The 23,903-nt window shown below is 39.9% G+C and overlaps 1 protein-coding gene across 3 annotated transcripts in view; it reads left to right on the plus strand.

Moving 5' to 3' along the window:
- The window catches only part of cdh4 (cadherin 4, type 1, R-cadherin (retinal)), a 429,819-nt gene that overhangs the window by 350,683 nt on the left and 55,233 nt on the right, over positions 1-23,903 (plus strand). For all 3 annotated transcript variants that reach the window (XM_017451081.3, XM_017451082.3, XM_017451085.3), the window contains one exon: positions 7,968-8,162. In XM_017451081.3, coding sequence (XP_017306570.1) covers positions 7,968-8,162 — 195 coding nt within the window. The remainder of the gene's footprint in view (positions 1-7,967; positions 8,163-23,903) is intronic.

The following is a 23,903-nucleotide window of genomic DNA, read 5'->3' on the forward strand; positions in this document are numbered from 1 at the left end:
TATAGAAACTTGTTAACTTCTGAGTAGCAAGAGAGAAAATTTTTGATAGATAGTTAATAAGACGGCCTTATCTCGCAACAATTTTTCAGCCCTGTTCACGCTCTCCCTAATGCTTTAGACACTGTTTATTTTTTTAGTTTATATGAACCGAATATCAATGTCACCATCGAAAATATCCATTTCAGCTTTATTAGTCATATAAAATATCACCTGTATCAGTCATATTAGCTGAGATGACTAAAATCTAACAGCCACTGTATTAGCAACTCTACAATGAAACTATTAGGACTGAGTCATCCATTATATCATGAAGTCTCTTTAAAGGCATAATAATAATGATATGAGAAAACAGAAAAGTTGTGTAACCATTTTGTTCAAACCAAAAAAAACGGCTGTTACATTTTCATATAAACACAGCCCGAAGTGTTATTCCAGTTATACCACAGCCAAGCGCAGTATAGCAGCTGTAAACAGTCATTCCCTTACCATCCTCTCTCATGTCTCTCTCTCGCATGCAATAAGATTCAAAACACAGCTTGTCAAGTTGCCGAGAAAGAGGGTCTTCTGTCCTGAAGCCTTTCCCACATCAGAAACGTTACTTTTACAAAATGCTGACACTAGAGACTCCTTAAATGAATGTTAAATAAACACCTCCTTACAGGAAATAGCACATTTATTTTTAGCCTTAGATTAGTAGGAGGCCCTATGAATGATCTGTTATTACAGAAATGATGACGTATTAGAACAATTAGAGCCATGATGTTATAGAAAATGAATCCACACCTGATTTAAGAAGTATGAGATCATGCCCTCTGCAACTGTACGTGAGTAATTTAATCTAATATTTCTCATTTCAAATGTCAAGTATTCATTGTCCATATTGTTTTGGAAGATAATTATTGCTTTTTTCTTAAAATAATTAATAAATTTGATTATATTCGAGATAGTTTTACTTGCTAAAATCCCATTATTTTCAGTGTTTTTTATGAAGAACCGAGTGCCTTCTTTCATGTACTCCATGGATGGTGAATTTATAGAGTGTGTATAAATTATACATATTATTTATATCATATAATTATACACACTTCATTCGGTTTTAATCCTAGGTGCAGGTTGTGAAAGTTTATCTCTTTTTTTTTTTTTTAATTAAAAGATGATTAACAGGATCTTATCATTATTTGCAATAGGGCTGTGATGGTGGCCATGACAACCGTACCACCGGGGTGGTAGTTTGCCACCTGCAGTGGTGTCACATCACATGCCATGTTAAGGTTTCTGCTTGAGTGGGCACTATGACAAGTACAAAGTACAACGTTTTGTATACAAGTGTAATAATAATAACAGTCACTATGTTAATTTGTATTTATAGCCTACCACATAGCAGGAGATTTTATATTAATACACAAATTATGTTATCTTAATCAAACCTTATATGGTGGTGTCTGTTAGTTTGGCGCAGGTTTGTTTGAGCGCGACGAAATCCAGTCAGGCGAATTCTGCTCTTTCACTTCGGGTTCTGTTGCGATGGATCTTGTTGGGAAACCAAATGTTACATCGGCGATCTGGGATCATTTTGGATTCGTGCCTAACAAGAGAGGTGAACCAATAAATTTGGATGAAGCCAAATGTCGGCTTTGTGAAGGGAAAAAAAGAAGGGTTAAACGTGGCAAACACCAGCCTACGAATCTCAGGATCCAAAAGTGTATAGTATGTATGCACTATTTTGGGAGATCTTCTATCTCTACACTAACACTACAATTAACAATATGGTGCATGTGGGAAATCTCGAACACTAAATGCTTTGACAGGAAGAGTTATTAAGTGACTTATTAATAAACTCAATACCAAGTGGTGATTAATTATGGAGTAACCACTCTTAATTGCAATGTCTGAGATATATATATATATATATATATATATATATATATATATATATATATATATATATATATATATATATATATATGATGAGGTTTGTGTGACGCTATCCATGAAAATATATTGCATGTAGGTACAAAGCTGAAAAGTTTTTGCTTTGGGTTGGGCTGATGGAGCTGAAATAGAGCAGACATTTTTATGCTTTAGACCCTATAACATTTTACTAACACTGCTTACACAATTCTAAGTTTATCTGTCCCAATATACTCATCTCTGACTGCACTGACCTGCATTTATGCTCAGTCTCTGCTGTAGAAATCATGGTTTCTGAAACTTTTCTCTTTTTTTTAATGTATTGTGCTGTTTTGGTTGTTGGCCGTTTTTGTAATGAACAGAATCATTTTCAAGCAGTTTACTAAACCACAAGTGACACTGTACATAACAATCACTGCTGAAATTCACATGTATATCACTGAAACAACAGATCGAAGTTATTCATTCTGTTGGAAAGAACCATATTTGTAAGTGCTTTAGATTGCCAATGACATTTACAAACAGGATTTCAGAGCTAAATTATAGCATATAGTACTTGAAAGGCAGTAGTATTATCACATATAAAGATTTTATACAGCCAGCTTTGGAACTATCGACAGCCTTTATAAAGGCAGGGAAAAACGAATTGTGTAAAATAAACGTCACGTACAATTTTGCAAACCTTCAAACTCTTTCAAAGACTCAAAGAGTTGGAGAAACTACATATCTTTTGTTTAACACGAAGCTATTACCTTTTTACTAATAGTATTTTCTATCTCAACCCTGACCCGGACCCAAAACATACTTGCCTGTGCCAAAAGGTTAAGACTTGCCAACAGAAAATATGCACAACCTTACAACACGTCCAAATGAACATGTTTTATATGTTGGTTTAGTGGTTATATACAGTGGATTAGAGATTATCATATTTGCCTCATACTGCCAGGGTCGAGGGTTCGATTCCCACTGCCGCCCTGTGTGTGTGGAGTTTTCATGTTCTCCCTGTTCTTCTGGAGTTTCCTCCAGATACTCTGGTTTCTTCCCACAGTCTAAAGACATGCGTTGTAGGCTGGTTGGCATTTTCAAATTGTGTGTGTGTGTGTGTGTGTGATTGTGCAAGGAGATGGATGGGTGGATGTTTGCTCCTTTTTATGAAGGGTGGCAATAATTTATACACAATGTATTTGCCCTAAACTTGACATGTTCAGATTCTGATACTCCATTAAGGCCTATAGTTCCATAATTCTTACAGGTTTGCTGTTCCTACAGCAATGTGACTTTTGTTGGAAGAACACAGAGATGAAGAAGGCCTCGGGCATATGGAACAGTCATGCTGTGGGATTGGCGTGTACCCATGGACATGACTGTGTTCCCTTTTGAGCTAAAATGGATCAGGCACTCAAGCCCCATGTTCGTCCCAACACTCTCATCTGTCTCCAATATATCCCACTTTCAGTGTGATGGGACTTTCAGCTAACGTGTGATTGAAAGGCAGAAGGGAGCAGTTAGTGTGATATCATTTGCATATTTGTACGGGCTGCCATTTATTATTCATGATAAAATCATAAATGGGGGTCACTTATCTTCTTTATAATAAATGAATTGTCTCTAGTGAGGGAGTAAATGTCTCGGAAGTGAAAATTTAAATTTAGCTCAATATACCGATTTTTGAAGTATACATACACTGCTCACATCACAGGAATTCTATGTATATAGATTCTGTAAAATGTACAAAATTGGTTATATTTCAGTTCCACATGTGAGCGGTCCGTTTAATACAGAATGGGTACTTTTATGACGCTTTGTAACAGGAAAGTTCCTGCATGTGGAATAATTTTGCTCAGTGGAACAATAACCTCCAGATGTCTGCAGCATGGCTGTGGGCCGACAGTCGCCCGAACGGGCATCTCCCCAGCGGAGTGCCAGCTGGCTGGGTTGGTTCTTCTGGAGCTCAGAGCAATCCATGCAGCCATTTCACACTCGCTGACTCCTGAATGCCCATCAGGCATCGAGCCTGTTCAGGTTTATTTCTCCACACCCTCCTTTTGTAATCGTCACAGTTGCTTGTTAGGAATCTTGTTTTAAGTCTGCGTCTTGGCATTCGCTACAATGTGATACATGAATTCGTTCTCAAGCGTACTTTCTGGCAATGACTTCTTGCATTGCACAAGAGAGATTACAATGAGATCTGATTGGATAAATATGGCATATTATTAGATTTGTTCCGTCTCTCCGATGAGACATTAAACCAAGGTCCTGACTCTCTGTGGTCATTAAAAATCCCAGGACACTTATCGTAAATAAGGAGAAATTCCCCCATTAGCCCTTCTCTATCATGGCCCCCTAATAATCCCCATCTCTGAATTGGCTACACCACTCTCTCCTCTCCACTAATAGCTGGTGTGTGGTGGGCGTTCTGGCACAATATGGCTGCCGTCGCATCATCCCCCAACGCCCCCATCCCCCCCATGTAAAGTGCTTTGAGTGTCTAGAAAAGTGCTACATAAATGTAACTGTAATGTCCCTGTATTTCAGTTGAGACAAGGTGGAAAGGAAGAATAGAAAGTGAATGAGCGAGAGAGAGAGAGAGAGAGTGTGTGTGAGAGAGAGAGAGAGAGAGAGAGAGAGAGATGGAAAGGACGAATGTTCAGTGTTAATGAACAGATCTGGGTGGAGAGAGATAAGAATTTTATCAGTGTTGGAACACATTGGGCTTTGGCTTTGCACACACAGCGGCACTGAAGCATCACTGTCACTTTTTGCAGAGTGGACGGCTGCATCACTAAGGTCACACCATGTAATTTGACATAAATTGTGAAGCAATTGCTTCCTTATGGAAACCATGATTGCTACAAACCTACAATACAATACACAGTACTTTTATAGGGCACTTTTACACAGGGTGAGAAATCCTATTGCAAAACATGTTGCAAATTCGATGCTGTACAAGATACCTTGTACCTTTTAAATGGATGGTGTTTTCTATGCTGAGATCAATTGAGAAGAGTTGTTGTTGTCTCTCTTCAGTAGCAGACACAAATTAACATTATTTTTGAAATGAACAAGTATAAACATGTTGAAAAAGCTGCGTTTCAAGCTCGGTTGAAGACATGACAGTTTGCTGGCTAGTATTTTGAGTAGCTAGTTGTTAATGTTGCCTCTATATTGTATTGCATCATTATAGTGCTCCAAGTATCCATATCTGAATTCAGATTTAAATCCAATGTGGGTGTGACCTACAGTAGAATTTTCGTTTGTTTTTAAATTAAATTTGAAAGTTAATATTATGCCTCTGGAACCTCAGCGGTAGAAATGCATTGTCAGCATGGTTTGTGAATTCTGGCTCCTCAACCTCAGCTACATCACCCGAGGTCATAATTGGTCTTAATTTGAAATGTGCATGTGCAGTTATTTTTGTTTGTTACCCTCCCCATGATTGTATTGACTAACTAGAGGAAATTCAGCAACCTAGTCATTTTAGATACGACAATAGTTGGTTCTGTTTCTCAAAATATAAAGAGACGAGTAGCATAATTGAAAGTATTGGACCCTGACCAGGCAGTTACTAAGGATGAATGAAAGAACACAGTGCCATAGCGTTTCAGTCCTACCTCCCTTTGCTCTATATCTCAAACTAGTTAAGTCTTCACAATTTGCCATTCCCAGGCAGTATTCGTGTGAATGGTTAACTTACATTCTCTGTGTAGCTTCCTCTCTCCCATATATTGCAGCCCACTGGGAATTGTCCCAGTTCTCTTGATGGCCAATCCATCATTATCCTTCCTCTTCTTGTTTCACTTCCACACTTTCACAGATCTACCTATACACTCTCGCATACCAGTTTCCAGCTTCTTTAGTCACACCATAAAAAGCACTAAAACAAATGAGAAGGAAGACAATACAATATGTTGGCTCACATATGGTCAGTCTTTCATACTGACAAACCCTGTCCTTGATAGGCTGACCCTACTTCATTGACCCTTAGGCTTAATTTGCCTACTGTTGTAATGTACTAAGCTCAACTAAAGAGTCAGGATCCATGTACAGAGTTTATTGACTTACAATCTTAAATCATAGTCCTTAGGCAGTAAATGGTCAAAGACAGTATTGGTACCAATTGTCAAATCAAAAGCATAATCCGAAGAATAGTCTAACACATTGTAGTAAAGTGACTAAACACAGAATAAACAATCAGAGAAACCACGTTCAAGTCTTACACAACTCGAATGAATGGCAAGACTTTGCACTTCCTGACTGACATGTGTCCTTAAATAGAGAGCAAACCGGAAAATAAACAGGAAACAAGCCACTCATTGGTCTGTTTGTGGCCTAAAATGTCCTACCTGAAAGCCTGTCTAGTCTGTTGTCAAACACACTGCACCTTTAAGTGTTCCCCCAATGGAGCAACCAGTGAACCCTTAAGTGTTATTGATGTTAACCTTTTTTCCTGAGCAGACGTATTTATTATTAATTATTATAGTTAGATGTCAACTGATTCTAAGGTATTTAAAACCTGAGAATAGTACTTTTATCAATGGTAACCTTCTCATTTCGATTCCAATGAAACTACTCAGATGTTCAATTTGAACTGAGAAACAAACAAATGAACAAGAGACAGGCAGGTAAAGTGTGGTTGAGATTGCTATTGAAAAGTCCACCAGCAGATTTAACAAAGATGATTTTGTCAAGGATGGAAGGAGCACCAGAGGGTATAGGCAACAACCCAACTAGATGAACAGAGTTAAAGCCTCTAAAACAAGACAGAAACATTCATCAGTCGGATTGGCCATCTTAACCTTCTCCTTGGCCTTTGGACCAGTGACAACATTCTCACCACTGTCCGTAGTGTTTTCCTGTCAGTTTTACTACTGAGGTGGCATTTGATCTGTCAGATGCCGTTTTGTACATGGCCATAGCGTGCGTCACTGTTGAAGTGCTCTGTCATACGGGCGCTCTAATGTGGTCCCAGCTGTGATTTATTACCCTGAAAAGCCCTTTAAGTGAAGACCCTGTGGTTGTCTTAATAATCCCTCTTTCGGACACAGGTGTACAAATGTCAAACATGAATTGTTTTGTAGCCTTAACACTGACAAGAGCAGCTAAATTAGACATGCAGGGTTTTGTGACTTGTCGGAGGAAAGATGTGGTTATCTAAATCTAGTGCGATAACATACAAGCCAAGCATAAGATCCTCTTATTTGTGTTGGTGATGTCTTTCTTCTTGTTGCAGTCATCTTGATTTTTCTTCACATTTAGTCAGACAGGTCAAAATATACAGTCTCTCTTGTACAGCGGCATTACACATTGGAACACAAATGCTTCAGATATATTTGCCCAGCAATGAATCTTGATGAAACAGGAATTTTTTTCACAAAAAATTGATGAAGCCCAGCTCTCCAAGAGCTTGAGACACTGAAGGGTAGGTGTGATCGGATGGTGCATTTGTTAGTAACAGTCTAGAAGGACTATTCCATCATTCTCTACTCATACAGCAGGGACGTAACCAAATCTGAATACATTATTCGGAATAAACAGATATTATGTGCACATACATATAGAAAAAACATTTGCACAAAATGTTCACAGGACATCTGGTTAAGACTAGAGGCTAGACATCTGGACTGGGATCCTGTGGGACGCACCGAAAAAGTCGCTAGTGGGTGTTTTTTACTTTCATGTGGGCATGAGTGAGTAGTCAGATATGAAGCTGAAGCGGATATGGAAAATATCATGAGGGGTACAAACAAAAATAATAACTATGTGAGCAAGATTAAAGATTGGACATCTCTACCGATTATGAACCTGTAGCTTGATGTAGCTGAGCTTGAGGAACTATCAGCGCAAGAATTCGCAGATATGGACATTTGGCACACTGAACAGATGCAGGGAGTTGCATTGCGTTACACCATGCATTGTTATACAGTAAGGAAGTTGTGGTGTTGCTTGCCCATCTCTTCTCAACAACAGTATGACACAAGGATGTAAATAAGCCTGAACCTTTTTTTTTTTTTGCTGATTTTTTAAAATTGTAGTCCCGTGTGTTTCTGTTTTCACAGATTGGTGATGAAACTGGTTACCACTCAAGATCCCACCACAATCACTACTCCAATCCCAGAGTCATCATGTTCCCACGTCGACACCAACGAGGCTCCTCCACCAATGGGCTGCGCCGTCAGAAGAGAGACTGGGTCATTCCTCCCATCAATGTGCCCGAGAACTCTAGAGGACCCTTTCCACAAATGCTCGTCAGGGTGAGTGACAGCTCTGACCATATCAAATATTTGTATTTTTGAGTCACTAAATCTTAAAACTTTGAGAAGGTTACTAAAAGTTTTATATCTGTTGACAGTCTCAGAAATTCTTCTGAAGTAGTGGAATAGTTGAGATGAAAGCTCAGCATTACAACAGAACATTCTTGAGAGCCTCCATACACAGAAAGCTCCTGTTTCTTCTCTGGAGAGTTCTCGGGTATAAAGTGGGCTCAGATTGAAGCTTTGACATGAAGGACTGATCTGTAATGGGTTTTGAAACGAGGCACAGAGTCTAATCAGTCTGGTGTTCAAACAGTGATTGGTCTTGATGTCTTTTTTGGAATTGTTGTTGGATTTAAGTGGTTTGCCTCTCTAGATTTCTTTCTATGAGCAGTTAGGTCCCATTTAAACATCACACAGTTGCAGAAACACAACGAAAAATAGAGATGCATCGAGTATCCGGTACCACATGATACTACATGATGTAAGCCTTGTGCGCGTTGTCACCGTAATGAACAGACAACATGAAACGACAAAGGACTACAGCATCTTCCTCTAATACATGAGACCTGTTAAAACATCTTTAACATAAAACTGAGCATGAGGAGTTCATTGCTAGCAGCACACAGCAGAAACTAGTGCTGCAGCAAATGCTAGCTGTTACCCAATATCCTGTTCTTGACAATCAACCACTATCGGTTCTTGGAAATGAGGGATTCTGAAAATCGTGAAAGTTTCATTACTTACAGCTGTACAGATGCACCTTTCCCAAGTGAAACAAAATCTGCTCTTGTCCATTGCAACTGTATTCGATCCAAGGTAACTAATGTAATCTTCTAGCTCACATTCTGAAGAACGTATCTAGTAGCTTAAGCGCATGAACACGCGCTTTTGCGCACTTTTCATGGCGACTGTGTAAACCAGGGAAACATGAACAGAACTCAGTAACATGTTCCATGGCCCCCCTGATTGATTAAAACTACCGTAAGGAGGTTACTAATTTTGGTATGAACAAGTACCCAAAAACATCGCACTCACAACTAAAAAAAAACGTATTTTATGCGGCAGCTTGGAGCTTATCTGTATATATGAAAGCTTTGAAAGCTGAATTCTGTATTATCTGTCCTTCAGCCTTTCCGGCTAGGATGAGCCTTCAGTAGGCAGTCCTCATCCTCACCTACTCCCTCATGCCCATTTTTCCAGATTACACACAGGGATTACAGCAATCTTCTCCTACATACACACAATGACAAGGCTCGTGAGCGTGAAAGGACCATGAAGTCAGTTGTAGAACTGTTCTGATAACCTCATTCCCACCTTTGCCATTTAAGATGTCTGGGCTTAACAGACCTCCCACTGTGGGTATTTACTCGTAGCAGGTTCTAAGACTTTTTTTTTCTTGTCGACAGTTTTTCAGTAAAGAGGCCAACATAGCACACAACACTGCTAACAAATTCAAGCATTTATTATTTAAGCAGTGATTTTAAGTTGAGTTCTGTTTGGTCATAATAATAAATAAAAAAAATGACTGTAGTTAACTTGTGTATTTTAACAAAAAGAGGCAACATACATAGCGATATACTGCATATAAATAATGAGTCTATTGGTGTGTTCAAATCAGTTTATGACACAATGGTGGTGATTTTCAAAGTGGTACAACCCATTCAGTGCTAAGTTGCTAAGTTACTAATTTAACTGACAGAAATGTTGATCGCCCTAGCATGTTTTGTCTAGTTTCCTTTCTTATTCATCTTTTACACTGCCCCTATAACAGACTCAATGGTTATGTACTCTACTAGCTTCCAAAGTTTTCCAGTTGTAAAATGTATTTTAAATATATATATATATATATATATATATATATATATATATATATATATATATATATATATATCACATTATCATCACAGCTATCACTAATTGTCCTGGTTTTACCGAGAGAAGAAAATATTTCCATAAAAGAGACACTAATCTATAACATCCCAGAGCAGAAACCAACATATATCCAAGATACCATAAGGAAGGTATGGATGGATGGACGGATGGATGTGGACGGAAAATAATAAACAAGCAGGCTAATGAATGAATGAAGTAATAAAAATAAAAATAAATACTTAAGAAATGGAATCGCAGCTCATATATTGGCCCAAACAACTCATAAGACGGGAAAAATAATTAACCGACAGACAGACAGGCAGACAAGCAAACAAATACATAAAGTAAAATGAATGTAAATAAATAAATAACCACCTTTTTGGAGCTCATATATTGGCCCACATGTCTCTAAGCATTTATTTATTTATTTTTAATTTTTTTTTCTCCAGCAAGAACTTCATGTAGTGAACTTCACTGCAGCCCAATTAAGCAATTAACCTTTGGAGTGTAATTACTTCTTTTCATCAGGACAATGAAGCACTGCGCTCCCTGCTATAAGGCACGCATGCATTTGTGTCTTCTCCCTAATCGGATAGAGTGGGGAGAGAAAACGCACAGCTCTGTCGGCTAATCTAATAAATGGTGCGACATACATTTATCATTGTTTGCACTTTGTTTATCTCCAATTACCTCTGAAAAAGAGTTTCAATAAAAGCCCACCCAGTGTACACACACACACGCACACACACAAAACCCTCCCCAAATGAAAGAAGCAAATTCATAATTTACTGCCTGCTACCAATCAATCTGCACCACCACTCTCCCCCACTGCACCGAATAGTCCATTAGCTCAGAGATGAGCTGGAGAGCACAGTGTGCTGAGCCAAAATCAGCCGGCTTTTCATTTCGGTGAATACAGCGGATGCTTGTCGGATGAATAGGAGGGTGATGCCGCAGATGGAGAAAGCATTGTCTAAGGGCGAACCAAAAACACAGAGGATGGAGAGCGGTCTATAGAGAAGGAGAAATGCTGGAAGGAGTGATGAGTGTCAGATAAGATCAGAATGTTAGTTTCTGCTTGTTTGACACCTATTTGATCCTCCTTCCACACTCATTTCACCTTGTCTCCTGCCTTGCTCCTGGGAATAAGAGCTACATCCACTACGACTGGAACAATACTGCAGAGTGATTGAAAAAGCCAACAGACTAACTGTCTGATATTTTTCTTGAAGCCATATATATATATATATATATATATATATGCGCCTGAATTTTGCATTCATGCAACACACACACAGTGTCCCCTTAACCCCGAACTCTGAAAGGTAATAATTATAATGAGGAACACAGAACATGAACTGCCTCACTATCACACAGCAGAAAGATTCATCTCATGCTATCTGAAGGCTAAACACCCACGTAAAGCTGGAATTCAGTTATAATTGTAGCAATGTGCTGCGTGATTACAATTCTAGACCTCAAGCGAGATCTTGTGCGGCAGATTGAATCAAATCGCGCTCTTTTCCTGCTAAATCCACACGTTACCTGCAGTGCTAGTGCTAAATTAAATGTCCAGCTGAAGCTTTCACACCACTTCCTAACGTAATTCGATTCAGTGAAATCAGCGCTGCTTTATGTACGTTTTCATACAGGACTCATGAGCGATTGGGGATTCATGGAGGTGTGCTGAATATCCATATGACTTTACTAAGTGTGTGAGCGTGACTGCTGGTAATTACAGTGATGTGGACCAGGCTGAAGGAGCTAAAAGTTCATTATCTCTGAATATGATCGAATATAAGTGATTTAGGGCCTCGTGCAAGGACTTGGATCTAGTTAATGCATCATTCTGCTGCAGCTGCAATGTGTGTGGGGGTGGAACGTGTTGGCACCAGGTTTAATGAGGATGTTGACCATACTAGCTGATGTCTAATATGGCAAGTTTTAGCTTGGAGCGGTAAAGTTTATTTCACAGAGACTTTTCTGGTGACCTTACATGAAGTAGTGTATTGGCAATTTCCATTCTGATTAAAGCTCCCACACACACACTCTGTTTACTGGCTTCACATAGAAATACTGTATTTACGTACTGTAGTAACATTTATTAGCATGTAGGCAAGTGCTCAAGGTTATTGAGGTTATGTGGCGTTAAAGAACTTAAATGTGTACAGTTGTGGGTTAGCTTGTTATCCAACAAATGTAATAGCTTAGTTATGTAAGGAATAAAAGACTTGGGAAACTTGGGACTGTTAAACTCTTATAGCAAAACAATCAAGGCCAGGTGCTGTCCTATGTGAAGCAATGCTACTGGTACCTGTCACGTAATTTAACGTAATGGAGGTTAGGATGGATGCAAGTGCAGATAAGAGCTTTTATTAAAGAGAGCATACAAATCCAAATCATGAGACAATAACGTGGTCAAAAAAACAGGCAATGGGTCAGGCGATTGGCAAACAGGCATTAACTAGGCAAAACCGGAATCGGGAATGAGGGCGAGAACAAGATCAAAACAAAACCACTTAAACCGAGAAACAAATGCTTATTATACGGAAACTATATCACGTAATACTTCGCAAGGTACACAGAGACACGAGGGGTTTAAGTACTAAACATAATCAGGGGTGAAACACAAAACAGTTGAGACTAATGATGACGCATACGGGAAACAATCAGTGATAATACAGGGGCGGAGACCGGACATAAACCATAACAAATGCACGCGTCGAAGGTAAACAAAGTCAGTGTCACTGAAAGCCCAAAAGCGTGCGCTCGCTTTGAGCTCGTGCATCGAGCTCGCGCTTCGGGTTTCTGAGCACACGGCAAGCTACAGCGCTAGCTCAAGGGGAAATCGTGACAGTACTGCTGGAACCTCACGTGCCGAAGTATATTTTTCCTCGAATGCAACAGCAATTTGCCAACAATGACGATGTTTAACTTCTTAACGAACGACACATCACACTTTTTATCCGTTTATAGTTAAGTTTAATGTTATGGAACATCTGGAAGTCAGATTAGTTCCTGTAATAACATATATACACAGTCATTCCCTTTACCAGCCTCTGTTTTCCTCTCTAAGACCAAAAAAAAAACAACTTCTCATGTTAGGGAGAAACTACAAACGTACGGACTGTTACGCTGGAGATTCCTGCCATAAATGTAAAATAAATGTCTCATTAAAGCAGGAGATGAGCACAACAAAAGGAAAGAAGCTTGTCTTTCAGTGGTTTGTGAGCATCTAGGTGTTATTATTAAATTAATAAAGACTTATTATAAAGGAAATATATATATATATAAAATCACAAATTCTCTTTGTACATGCTTTCCTGGCATTGGTGCTGTGTCCATTTGTAATAGCATTCCTTTGGGTGTGTGTGTGTGTGTGTGTGTGTGTGTGTGTGTGTGTGTGTGTGTGTGTGTGTGTGTGTGTGTGTGTGTGTGGACCACCCATAGCGCACCTACAACTGTGGCTACACACATCATTGGCTCTCTGCCTGAGTGACATGACAGATTCAGACAAAACAACAAAACTTTTGACAAATGATTAAATAATACTCTTTATAAGCATGGTGTGGGGGGGGGGGGGGGGGGGGGGGTGTCAGGAAAAGTGTGGATTTGTTGAACATTCTGATTGGCTGAACATTCTGAGTTGCTGAGAATGTTATTTATGGGAATGAGATTTTCTAGGATCTGTGTCTCATCTCTAATGAGGTTTGTGAGTTCTAAAACCCAAGTAGAATAGAGAGACCAAAAATGTGAGATTTATTTGTGTGCTCCGGATACACAGTGACCAGGATATAGCGGTTACTGAAGATGAATGAATGAATATATTTGGAAACAATCAACTGTCTCAGATTCCTGTTCTTGGCTGACAGGAGTGGAACTCAACATGGTCTACTGCCTTAACGTTCTACATGGTGTGCCTGAGATGCTCTTCTGCTCACCACGCTTGCAAAGAGTGGTTATTCGAGTTACCACCGCCTTTCTGTCAGCTCAAACCAGCCTGTTCATTCTTTCCTGATCTCTCTAATCAAGAAAACGTTTTAGTCCTGCATGATTGCAAAAATGTGGCGGTCTGGGAAACGCCTTCATTTGGTGAAGGTTTCTACTATATATAGCTCTGTAACCTATTTAAGCTGTAAAAAAAAAAGAAAAGTTATAGCATTTTAAGGTCCCTAAAAGTGATTAAAGGAGAAAATCATTCTTTTACGACTGTGAAGCTGAAGCATCACAGACATTTGTGGATTTGTCTGTTGTCCTCAGCAAAGGGACAGCAGTGAAAGCAGTCATTAAACAGCACCACTGTCTCTTGGGCTGACATCTCCCAGACATCTGTGGATTTGTCCTCAGCAAAGGGACAGCAGTGAAAGCAATCATTATACAGCACCACTGTCTTCTGGGCTGTCTGCTTTTTTAAAGGATGAGGGTAAAGCTCTGTTGCTCTCGGCTTCTCCCATTTGCTCTCATGATACGTGGGTTTAGGAGGCTTTGCTAATGGCTTCATTTGCACTTTTGTGCACAGGGATGGGAATTAAAGTCATTGCCAACGTCTGGAGGAAGCAGTTTTAATTCCACAAACTATACCATGTTCGGCGGCTGATTCTGTTTTTAATTGCTTGGTTAATGTTTTAATTAGGTTTATGATTCCCTTCTTAACTTTAATTAACATTAGTTCATTTTCTAATTATCTCATTTCGACAGTACACAAAATGGGGGGAACAGTCATGTGTGCAGACTGTGATGTGTATTGAATATTGATCAGTGATGCATTGTTGTATTCAGAGGCTGGTGAGGGAATGACTGTTTTATAGCTGCTATATCGTAAGTGATAACGGGGACTAACTTTGTTTCGCAGACATCCCACAACGTTAAACATAACTAAAAATGGATAAAAAGTACTAGAGGTCGACCAATTGATGGAACTATCGTTTATCAGCAAAAATCCACACTGATCGTTTTTCCCGGTTGCGTCCGTGACGGGAGCAGCTGAGAAGGGTCCGCTGTCATTATACAGTACGAGAGCGGCCTCTAGAGCGGAAATAAAAACTCTCGCTGACAAATTTTGTTGCGTTATTTGAAGTGTTCTTTGATTCAGTTTGGATATGTATCTTTTCGTTACTTTAATATTTATTAATAGTGAATATATATGAATGTTTATTTCGTTTTTTAAAAAAAAAGTACAGTACATTTTCATGGTACAGCCAGTACAGATTGTTTCTGTAATAAAGTTCAGCAGTATTTTACTTTGAGTGTTATGTTTTTAAAATTCATACTGAATGAAAACATCTCAGTTGATTAATCGGTTATCGGCAGGTACTGCCCAACGTAGTTATCGGTATCGGTAAAATCGGGTATCGGTCGACCTCTTAAAAGTGCATCATTCTTTGGAAGTGGAACCCGTTGTGCTCTTCTACACAAGCAATTGGTGTTATGTATATAACAACATATATCAAATTATTGATCCTTTTCCAATCTTCAGCTGTCTGACACATTCTGGTATTTAAATGACAGATAAACCCCCATCCCCCACTTTACGCACGGCTCCTAAAGCACAAAATAAGTTCATGAGGGAATTTTGGACACCCAGAAAAGATGTCCCACAGAGAGATGACACGATATCCCCGGCCTGGCTTGGGTGTAGAGCAACGGCTACCGCACAGCCAGCAGTGGGGGAACGAAGCTCAAGGCGGAGCCCGAGGGGGGACCGACGTTTACCATGAAGCTAGAGGGGCGGGCAATGTCCTCTGCGAGATCAGAAGGGAAAGTGAAGTTCTCCACAAGGCCAGAGGGGGAGTGATGTCCTCAGCGGAGTAGGAAGGCGAAGCTAAGTCTGAAGAGGAACCTGGCGTAGTGACATCCAAGGCAGAACAGGGAGGTAAAGCGGAGCTCTCAGCCAAAGTCCGCAGTAGGGGAGGGAGGGTGGAGAAAGATCTTGCGCATGGCTTCAGCCATGCTTCTGTGGCCTTGACCCAAGATCCCCTCCCCTCTGGTTCCAACATCAGGTACACCAAAATGTCCTCCTGGGTGGAAAAAAAATCTGATGCATCCATTGTAGGTCTTGCAATCTGTCAGGTAATGGAGGAAAAAGCGGATGCAAGTGCAGATATGAATTTAATCAAACAAAACACAAATTCTATCACAATAAACTAAATACATAAAACATGAAGTATGAACTATAGGCAGAGAGAAATAACGTGGACTAAGAAACTAGACAACATAACAACGATAACGTAAGACAAATGCAAGACAATGAGTGCAGTGCAAAACATGACTTATATACAAGTGATCATTAACCCCAAATGTAAATCAGGTGCGGACAATCATGTGACGTGATCAGGTGAGGTGCAGTGGCTGATGGGAATCATAGTCTCTATTCCTTCTCTGGTATTTACATGACAGTCTCATCAACGAGGCATTTCTACACCCAAACTGCCGATCACTAGATGTTTTTGTTTCCCCCACGCACCACTCTGTGCAAACTCTAAAAACTCGCTCGTGAAAATCCCAGTAGATCAGCAGTTTCTAAAACACTCAAACCAGCCCGCCTGGCACCAACAACCATGCCACGGTCAAAGTCACTGAGATCACATTTTTTCCCTCATTCTGATGTTTCATGTGAACATTACCTGAAGCTCTGTATCCGCACGATTTTATGCATTGCATATGCATATTAATTCATTCATGCATACTAATTGATATGTACTGGGCACCTGAAAAGGTGTAAACTTGTTACTGTTTATGACAGCAAGTTCAAATAATGTGGTTTATTTTCATATGTATCTTTGAAATAGAGTTGGATTAAGCCACAAATGATGATGCATTAATCTTCAAAAGTGTCTAAAATCTGTCAGGGAAAAAAAGAAAAAGAAAACAAGTCTTCCCCATTTTTTGTTTTCATTTTTGGTACATTTTTGAGATACTTTGCTCTTTGCTGTCATTGTTGCACATGCTATCTATCCATCCATATCCATCCTGTCTTCGTCCTCCTCTGAGGATGCCATGGTGAATCCATGTGACTTTGATTTGATTCGTGTTGTGTCTGTGCAGATGGCTGTCTCTCTTCATCCCTCTCTTTTTTATCAGCACACGTTCGCTTCTCTGTGGCTCACATAGGATCAAAACAACTTTCAGGGGAGATACAGAAATCGATCATGTTGACAAAAGATCCGCATGACTGCAGCTCTGTTGACGCAGCCCGGCCTTGACTCAGTCTCCGGCTGGGCTTTATTCAGGAGATAAAGGCCTCACGGCCTTCCTATATCCCTTTTCTATGAAAATTTCACTCACGTCATTAGTTTAAAGAGCTGAGTTGGTTCATTGCAGCAGTGCTTCTCCATCATTTTAGCCTTGTAATTATTGTATACACACAATCCATCAGCCTTGCCTTTTTTAAAACATCCAGCACACAGTTGCTGTTTCCAGTCTGTTCTTTCTAACTGCACAAAAGTCTGGAATGGTATATGAGGGAAAAAAAAAGGCTTCCTCTAGAGAGGCGGTCAGAATTTTCTATGAACGACTGTGCTTGAAATTCTTTGTAAGTTGGTAATGGTTCCTTTTGAGCATTTTTATACATTTTAATAACTTTTCATAAAGCTCGAAAAATGTAGTTATAAAAAAGTAGTTCCTTGGTAACTATTACTATTCATTATAATGTGTATAACTAATAATGACTTCTAAGATTAATTATCATTATAAAACATTATAAACATGCTTCATGTAAAGTGAATGTTAAATTATTCCTCCTTACACTATTTAAGGACGTACGTATTGTTAAAATGTACTTCTATAGATGAACTGAAGGCTCAGCTGAAATTGTTGATTCTGAAATCGAAAGCGCACAGCCTGGCATTGAATCTCCGTATTGCTTAATGATGGATGGAGGATGCAGGGCCTACTGCATCCTCCTACTGTTCAATGACGGCCTCAGCGAGTATCCGAACACGAGCCCGGATCAGCCTCTTTGAGTTGGCATGCACCGCTGATCTGACGCTAAACTAGCAGAGTGGGATTGGATAGTGATGTGCAACCCGTGGCTCTGGATGCATTCTTTCACGCAGCGCCGCTCACAATGCAGTTCACTCTGCCGCAGTGTGCAGATTTTCTTTCAATTTTATTCAGCTTTAAAGGCTATCAAAAATAACGGTGAGAATTCCGACAGGAACGCACACCTCACCACTTCGTGCAAAGTGATATCAGAGTGTCAAAGGTCCAGTTAAAATAAGGAAAGATTTTTGCAGCATCGTCTTGCGCTGTTGCATGTAGAATTGATCTGGATTCATCTACTCTGTTCATTTCAGACCAACAGACGACTAGTGAATGCATTAGTCAACTAGTTTATGCAACCCCTAGCTTTATGAGGCATTGTTAGAGTTGATAAAAATGGCCATCATTAACATCTTAGAAAGAATTATGAGCACAGTTTATTTCAGATTGAGTCTCCCTACCGCTGTTGAAATAACCTCCACTCTTCTGGGAAGGCTTTCCACTAGATTTTGGAGCATGGCTTTGGGGATTTGTGCCTATTCAGCCACAAGAGCACTAGTGAAGCCAGACACTGATTTTGGACTACAAAGCCTGGTGCGTATTCAGCATTCCAGTTCATCCCAAAAGAGTTCAGTGGGGTTGAGGTCAGGGCTCTGTGCAGATATTCTACTCCAAACTTGGCAAACTATGTCTGTATTGGCCCTACTTTGTGCACAGGGGCATTGTCATACTGGAACAGTTATGACCCCCTTAATTCCAGTAAAGGGGAATTCCTTAAGATACACCATACCCAAACCATCCATCCATCCATCCATCTTCAACCGCATACTCCGTTCCAGGGTCGCGGGGGAACCTGGAGCCTATCCCGGGGAGCATCGGGCACAAGGCAGGGTACACCCTGGACAGGGTGCCAGTCGATCGCAGGGCACACAATCACACACCCATTCATACACTACGGACACTTTAGACATCATACCCAAACCATTCTAGACTATTGTGTGTTTCGAACTTTGTGGTAACAGTATGGGGAAGGCCCACGTGTTGGTGTGATGGTCAGGTGTCTACATACTTTTGGCCATATAGTGTATGAATATGGGCTTCATAGAAAGTGTTACCAAGATTTTCACAAGTGTAAAGAAGAAATGGATTGGTTAAGGTTAGAATGAAGCAGCGTTATGCTTTTCCTACCACTTGATCGAGATCAAATGGGACAAAACATTTCTACATGCTTCTTGCACTCCTCCAAATTTGGTGTGCCGTCAGTATGCTTTGTACATGTCTATCTAATTGTAAAAAATGAGTGTTTAGTTGCAATATGGAATGGAACACTGATCTTATTTGAACTTCAAAATCCTGCTAAATGCAGCACTGTCACTTTAGATAGACAACAGGACCCAATAAAAATCTGGGTCATTCATTTTTCAGACCAAGCCATTGTGGCAGAAAGTGCAAGGCTTTCAGAAGTACAAGTTAAAGAGACATGAAAGCCTCTTGAATCTCTCCCTCGTACCATCGGCTTCTCGTTTATACTAAATGACGCCTATTTCAGAGTGATCCGTCCAGAATAAAGAAAGGTTCGAGCGGGAGTATGGAGAAAAAGAAAGAGTGGCAAAGGAGTAAATCCATATTTCAGTGTCTTGTCACTGCACTCTATTCATTTCCCATTCAGACTGAGATCCATGATGGAGTAGTCTGTGTGACGTAGAGCATTTCAGTCGCATTTAAGCTCCGAGGAAGCAGACACGAGTGTGCAAGACTGCCGCTGTCACTGGCTCTCGCCTGACAATATTAAACTTGAGCTCCTATCAGTAGTGCAGGCTCGTTAAAAAAAAGATCTTATGGTTTTTCTCCAATCTTCCACCTCAGATTCCTGTTCTCAGCTGACGGAAATCGAACCCGATGTGGTCTTCTGCTATAGCAACCCATCCACCTCCAGCTTCAACATGTCGCGTATTATGAAATGCTTCTATAAAGTGGTTACCATCCTTCCGTATTAACCTGCAGCAACTGAATATTCCCCCTTGATTGCATTCTGGCACACCTTCAGTCTTGTTTGTTACAGAACACCTCGACGAGGGCTGGTTGTAAAATCTCTACTTTTCCCTCTCCACCTAAAATGCGGAGATTCTGGATAGACGAAGGTGTGATCAGTTGTAGGATTTTCTGAGCCATGATGAAAGTTTTTCATTTTCCAGCCAGCTGTCCAGACATAATCGAGAAGAAGTATAATTTACACCCACACCCCTCTCTTATTTCTCTGCTGTCTTCCGCTCCGTCTTTCTCAGCAATCCCTCAGACAGGATATTTTGTATGTATTTGATTCCCCCCCCCCCCCCCCCCCCCCTCCGGCCACTCTTTCAAACCAACCAGTCTGACAGTGTTCCACCATTAGGGTTCCACCGCTCGGGTACTTTTACCACCTCTGCCTAAACTGGGTATTATTAATAATAGCATATGGATAGGCTTTTCTGTCAATATGCAGAAATGCAGGTCTGAAAGGCCTCCTACACTTTTTTGATAAAGTCTTAATGACTTCCTTGAACATGCACGCCTACACGTGCTAACTTATCCTCCACAGCAGCTGACAGGTATGTTGAAAAGATTAACACTCTCTGAAGTTTTGAACATTTGCTTTAATAGGAATCTAAGTGTTGTCTGAAGAGCTATTTCCAACATGGCCTCACACTTGTAATTGACATGGTTCAACTGGTATGATGTTTGAAATATTCGGGTTCGTGTTTGTACCCTTTCTTACAACAATATAAATAGATAGATGGATGGATGAATGGATGGATGGATGTACGTTATTAATCCCCAAGTGGAAATTTGTGTATGAATTTTATGTGTATGAAATTGAACAAAATCCAACCATATCATCCTCACTTGATTGATTATTTTTTTAGACATTCTCGAACAAATTTTCTTTCTATAAATATATGGCATATTAAATTTACTTTACGTGCTGAGAAGCTGTGAAGCCATGGTCATTCAATTTTCTTATATTTTTAGCATCAAACGGTAAATGGGGCCTACCTGCAGGTATGAACTAAAGTTCTGAGAGGGGAACTGAAAAAACATCAGACCACAACCTCCACAGAATTGGTCTGAGGAATCAATCAGTATGTTTCATGGAAAACGATAATCCGATATGAACCCGATTAAGACGATACTCTGATTAAGAAACTAGCATGTAAACAGGAATTTTGTATTACCTTAATCCGATTAAAGTCATACTCAAAGTAAACACAAATTGAATTAAGACATGTGGAGTACTCCTGTTTTAGACGTATCACAGACATGTAAACACCTTAATCACATTATTAACGTCGTGTGGGAGTTTTCACTGCATTTTGCGACAGGACATGTACACGCACGGCAGTGCTCAACCGTTTTACAGTAAACAAGAGAGCACGGCTGTGTCCCAAACCGCATACTTACCTGCTGTATAGTAGGACAAATACACGTGTATGTAGTAGGCGAAATACATGCATCTCGGCTACTATACAGTAGGTTTAGTACGCGGTTTGGGACGCAGCCCACGGCTTCAAGCAGTCGTCTATTTGCAGGTATAGCGTGATACATAATTATCTGCACTTGAAGCGTTCGTAAAAATTGAAAATAAAAACACCCAAAACTGTATGTGGTCCCATAACGAAGATGTCGAACGTATGTCGATACGTGAAATTCTGGACGGAACGTCGGACGGCGTGGCGCGGGGACGTAATGACGTGTGACGTTAATCGCTCTATGTTCTGTAATATGTAAAACCTGAACATGAAAGGAGTATTCTAAAAGCGACTCAATATATACCTTAATCACAATATTGTCTTATTCAGAATAAGGTCATTAATTAGATTACTGCTGTCCATGTAAACGTAGTCATTGTGGACCCTTGTTTGGATTCATCGCTTTACTGTGTCATACCTAATTTGCATAGAACTGAGCTCCTGCCTTGTCGCTTGCCTCTGTTGCTGAAATGGCAGTCATGGATGTACGTTGAAAACGAATGGTTACTTTGACACTTGCTAGTGTGCAAGTTGATGCCTTTGGGAAACTCCGCTCACGTTGGTTATTTTGCACTGGTTTTCTTTTGTATGGCTGTACAAAGTACCATTTTTACTGATAGTCTTAGTCTCCTGTAGCACATAAACAGTCAACCATGGTGGATCAATAAATATACTCAATCCCTCACTTCTCTTTCCCTCGAGTAGCTTTTTCAGCTTCCTGGTTCTTGCAGTGTTTGTGAGTGTGAAGGGATTTAGCACTAAAGAAACTTCTGTGCATTAAATATGTAAGGAATAAACACACTCCAGCCACACTCATCCAAAAAAAAAAAAAAAAAGACCCCAACTTTTCCGTCCGTGCTTTGCAAATTTCGTGGGTTGTGGGTTTGGAAATCATGCGTGAAAATGAAATTATGGTGCCTGTCGAGCCGGTAACAACCTTTTGCATAAACCATTCTGCTGCACAAGAATGATACTCCTTTTCATAATTTCACAAAGATGTCACACTCCTACACATGACCTTCCAGCTCCATGTCTGAACTGCTCTCGGCGTCTCTCCGCAGAAAAGCACACCTTCCTTTTAAAGCTCAGATCAGATTAGCAGATGGGCTGCTGTACATAATTAGAGCTGATATGCAGTAGCATATAAAGCGATCCGTAGAAATGTGGCAGCACTGCGGAACATTTCGTGTCAGGGCTTTTAATTATTGATGAGGCACTGACAAGCAGTAGACTTTTCTCTGCATCCAGGTGGGGGCGGGGGATCAAGCACCAATGAACAATCGGTGTATCAACTCTTTAAAAATAAATGTGGTCCTCAGTTGCTTCAGTCAGAATCAAAGTTTCGCTTTTCGCTCTAGGTATTCAGCCCTAGAACCTTGAGAACACTGAATTATAGTGAATCCAATTTCCCAGATGTGCTTGAACACACACTTTAGCGATCGTGCTAAAGATGCTACTATTAATTAGCCTTTGTGGATGGTTTCTATGTTAAAAGACACTTTTAAAACCATGCTCTGTTTTAAAATTCAATCCACAGAGCACCGTGGAGGAGTATGTAAGAAATAAGCCCTGATGGGGCATGCTGTGATAGGACAGTAATTAATGACTGGGTGGTATGATGTAGCCTGACATGAATCTGAGTTATTGTTATCACCCCAAAGTTAATCCTTCTCCAATGACAGAAACATGACGGTGATTACAATTTTTAATTTATTTAAAGAATGACATGACATCATTTCTGTCTGTTTGTAGTTACATAGAATGTTGCGGAATGTTGAATATGTTTAATTCAGTTCAATTTTATTTGTATAGCGCTTTTAACAACGGACATTCTCTCAAAGCAGCTTTACAGAAACGTATAAACACAGGATACAGATTTTAAGTGTGTGAGTTTATCCCTATTGAGCGAGCCGGTAGCGACAGCTTGTATGTAATGTCCAAATGACAGAGTGCATATGTTTGTCTCCACTAGGATTCTCTGTGTTTGGCTAGACCACCCAGCCTGCCACTCTTAATCAAATCAGTACCAGAACTGACTAAACCTCACACATTCTGTGTGTAGATCTACTGTAACACATTATATTCTGCTAAACATGTCCACTTTAAGCTAGCAGGCAAAATGGCAATCATAAAATAAACATGCATAAATATAACAGAAGGCAAGGAAGGAGGATAGAGGTTATGTTTGACGATAAATATGTACAAGTGTTAATATAAACAGCCTGAATCCATGTTATTAGCGGAGCAGTACAGCGTATTTACAGCAAACAAGGTGCATAAGATATGAAAAATTCAATTAGAAAAGCAAGTTTAAAATTAAATAAATAAATAAATAAATAAATAAATAAATGCATGTCTCACAATGTTAATGAGAAATATC

Source organism: Ictalurus punctatus, chromosome 21, assembly GCF_001660625.3.
Source record: "Ictalurus punctatus breed USDA103 chromosome 21, Coco_2.0, whole genome shotgun sequence".
In the NCBI taxonomy this organism is placed as follows: Eukaryota; Metazoa; Chordata; class Actinopteri; order Siluriformes; family Ictaluridae; genus Ictalurus; species Ictalurus punctatus.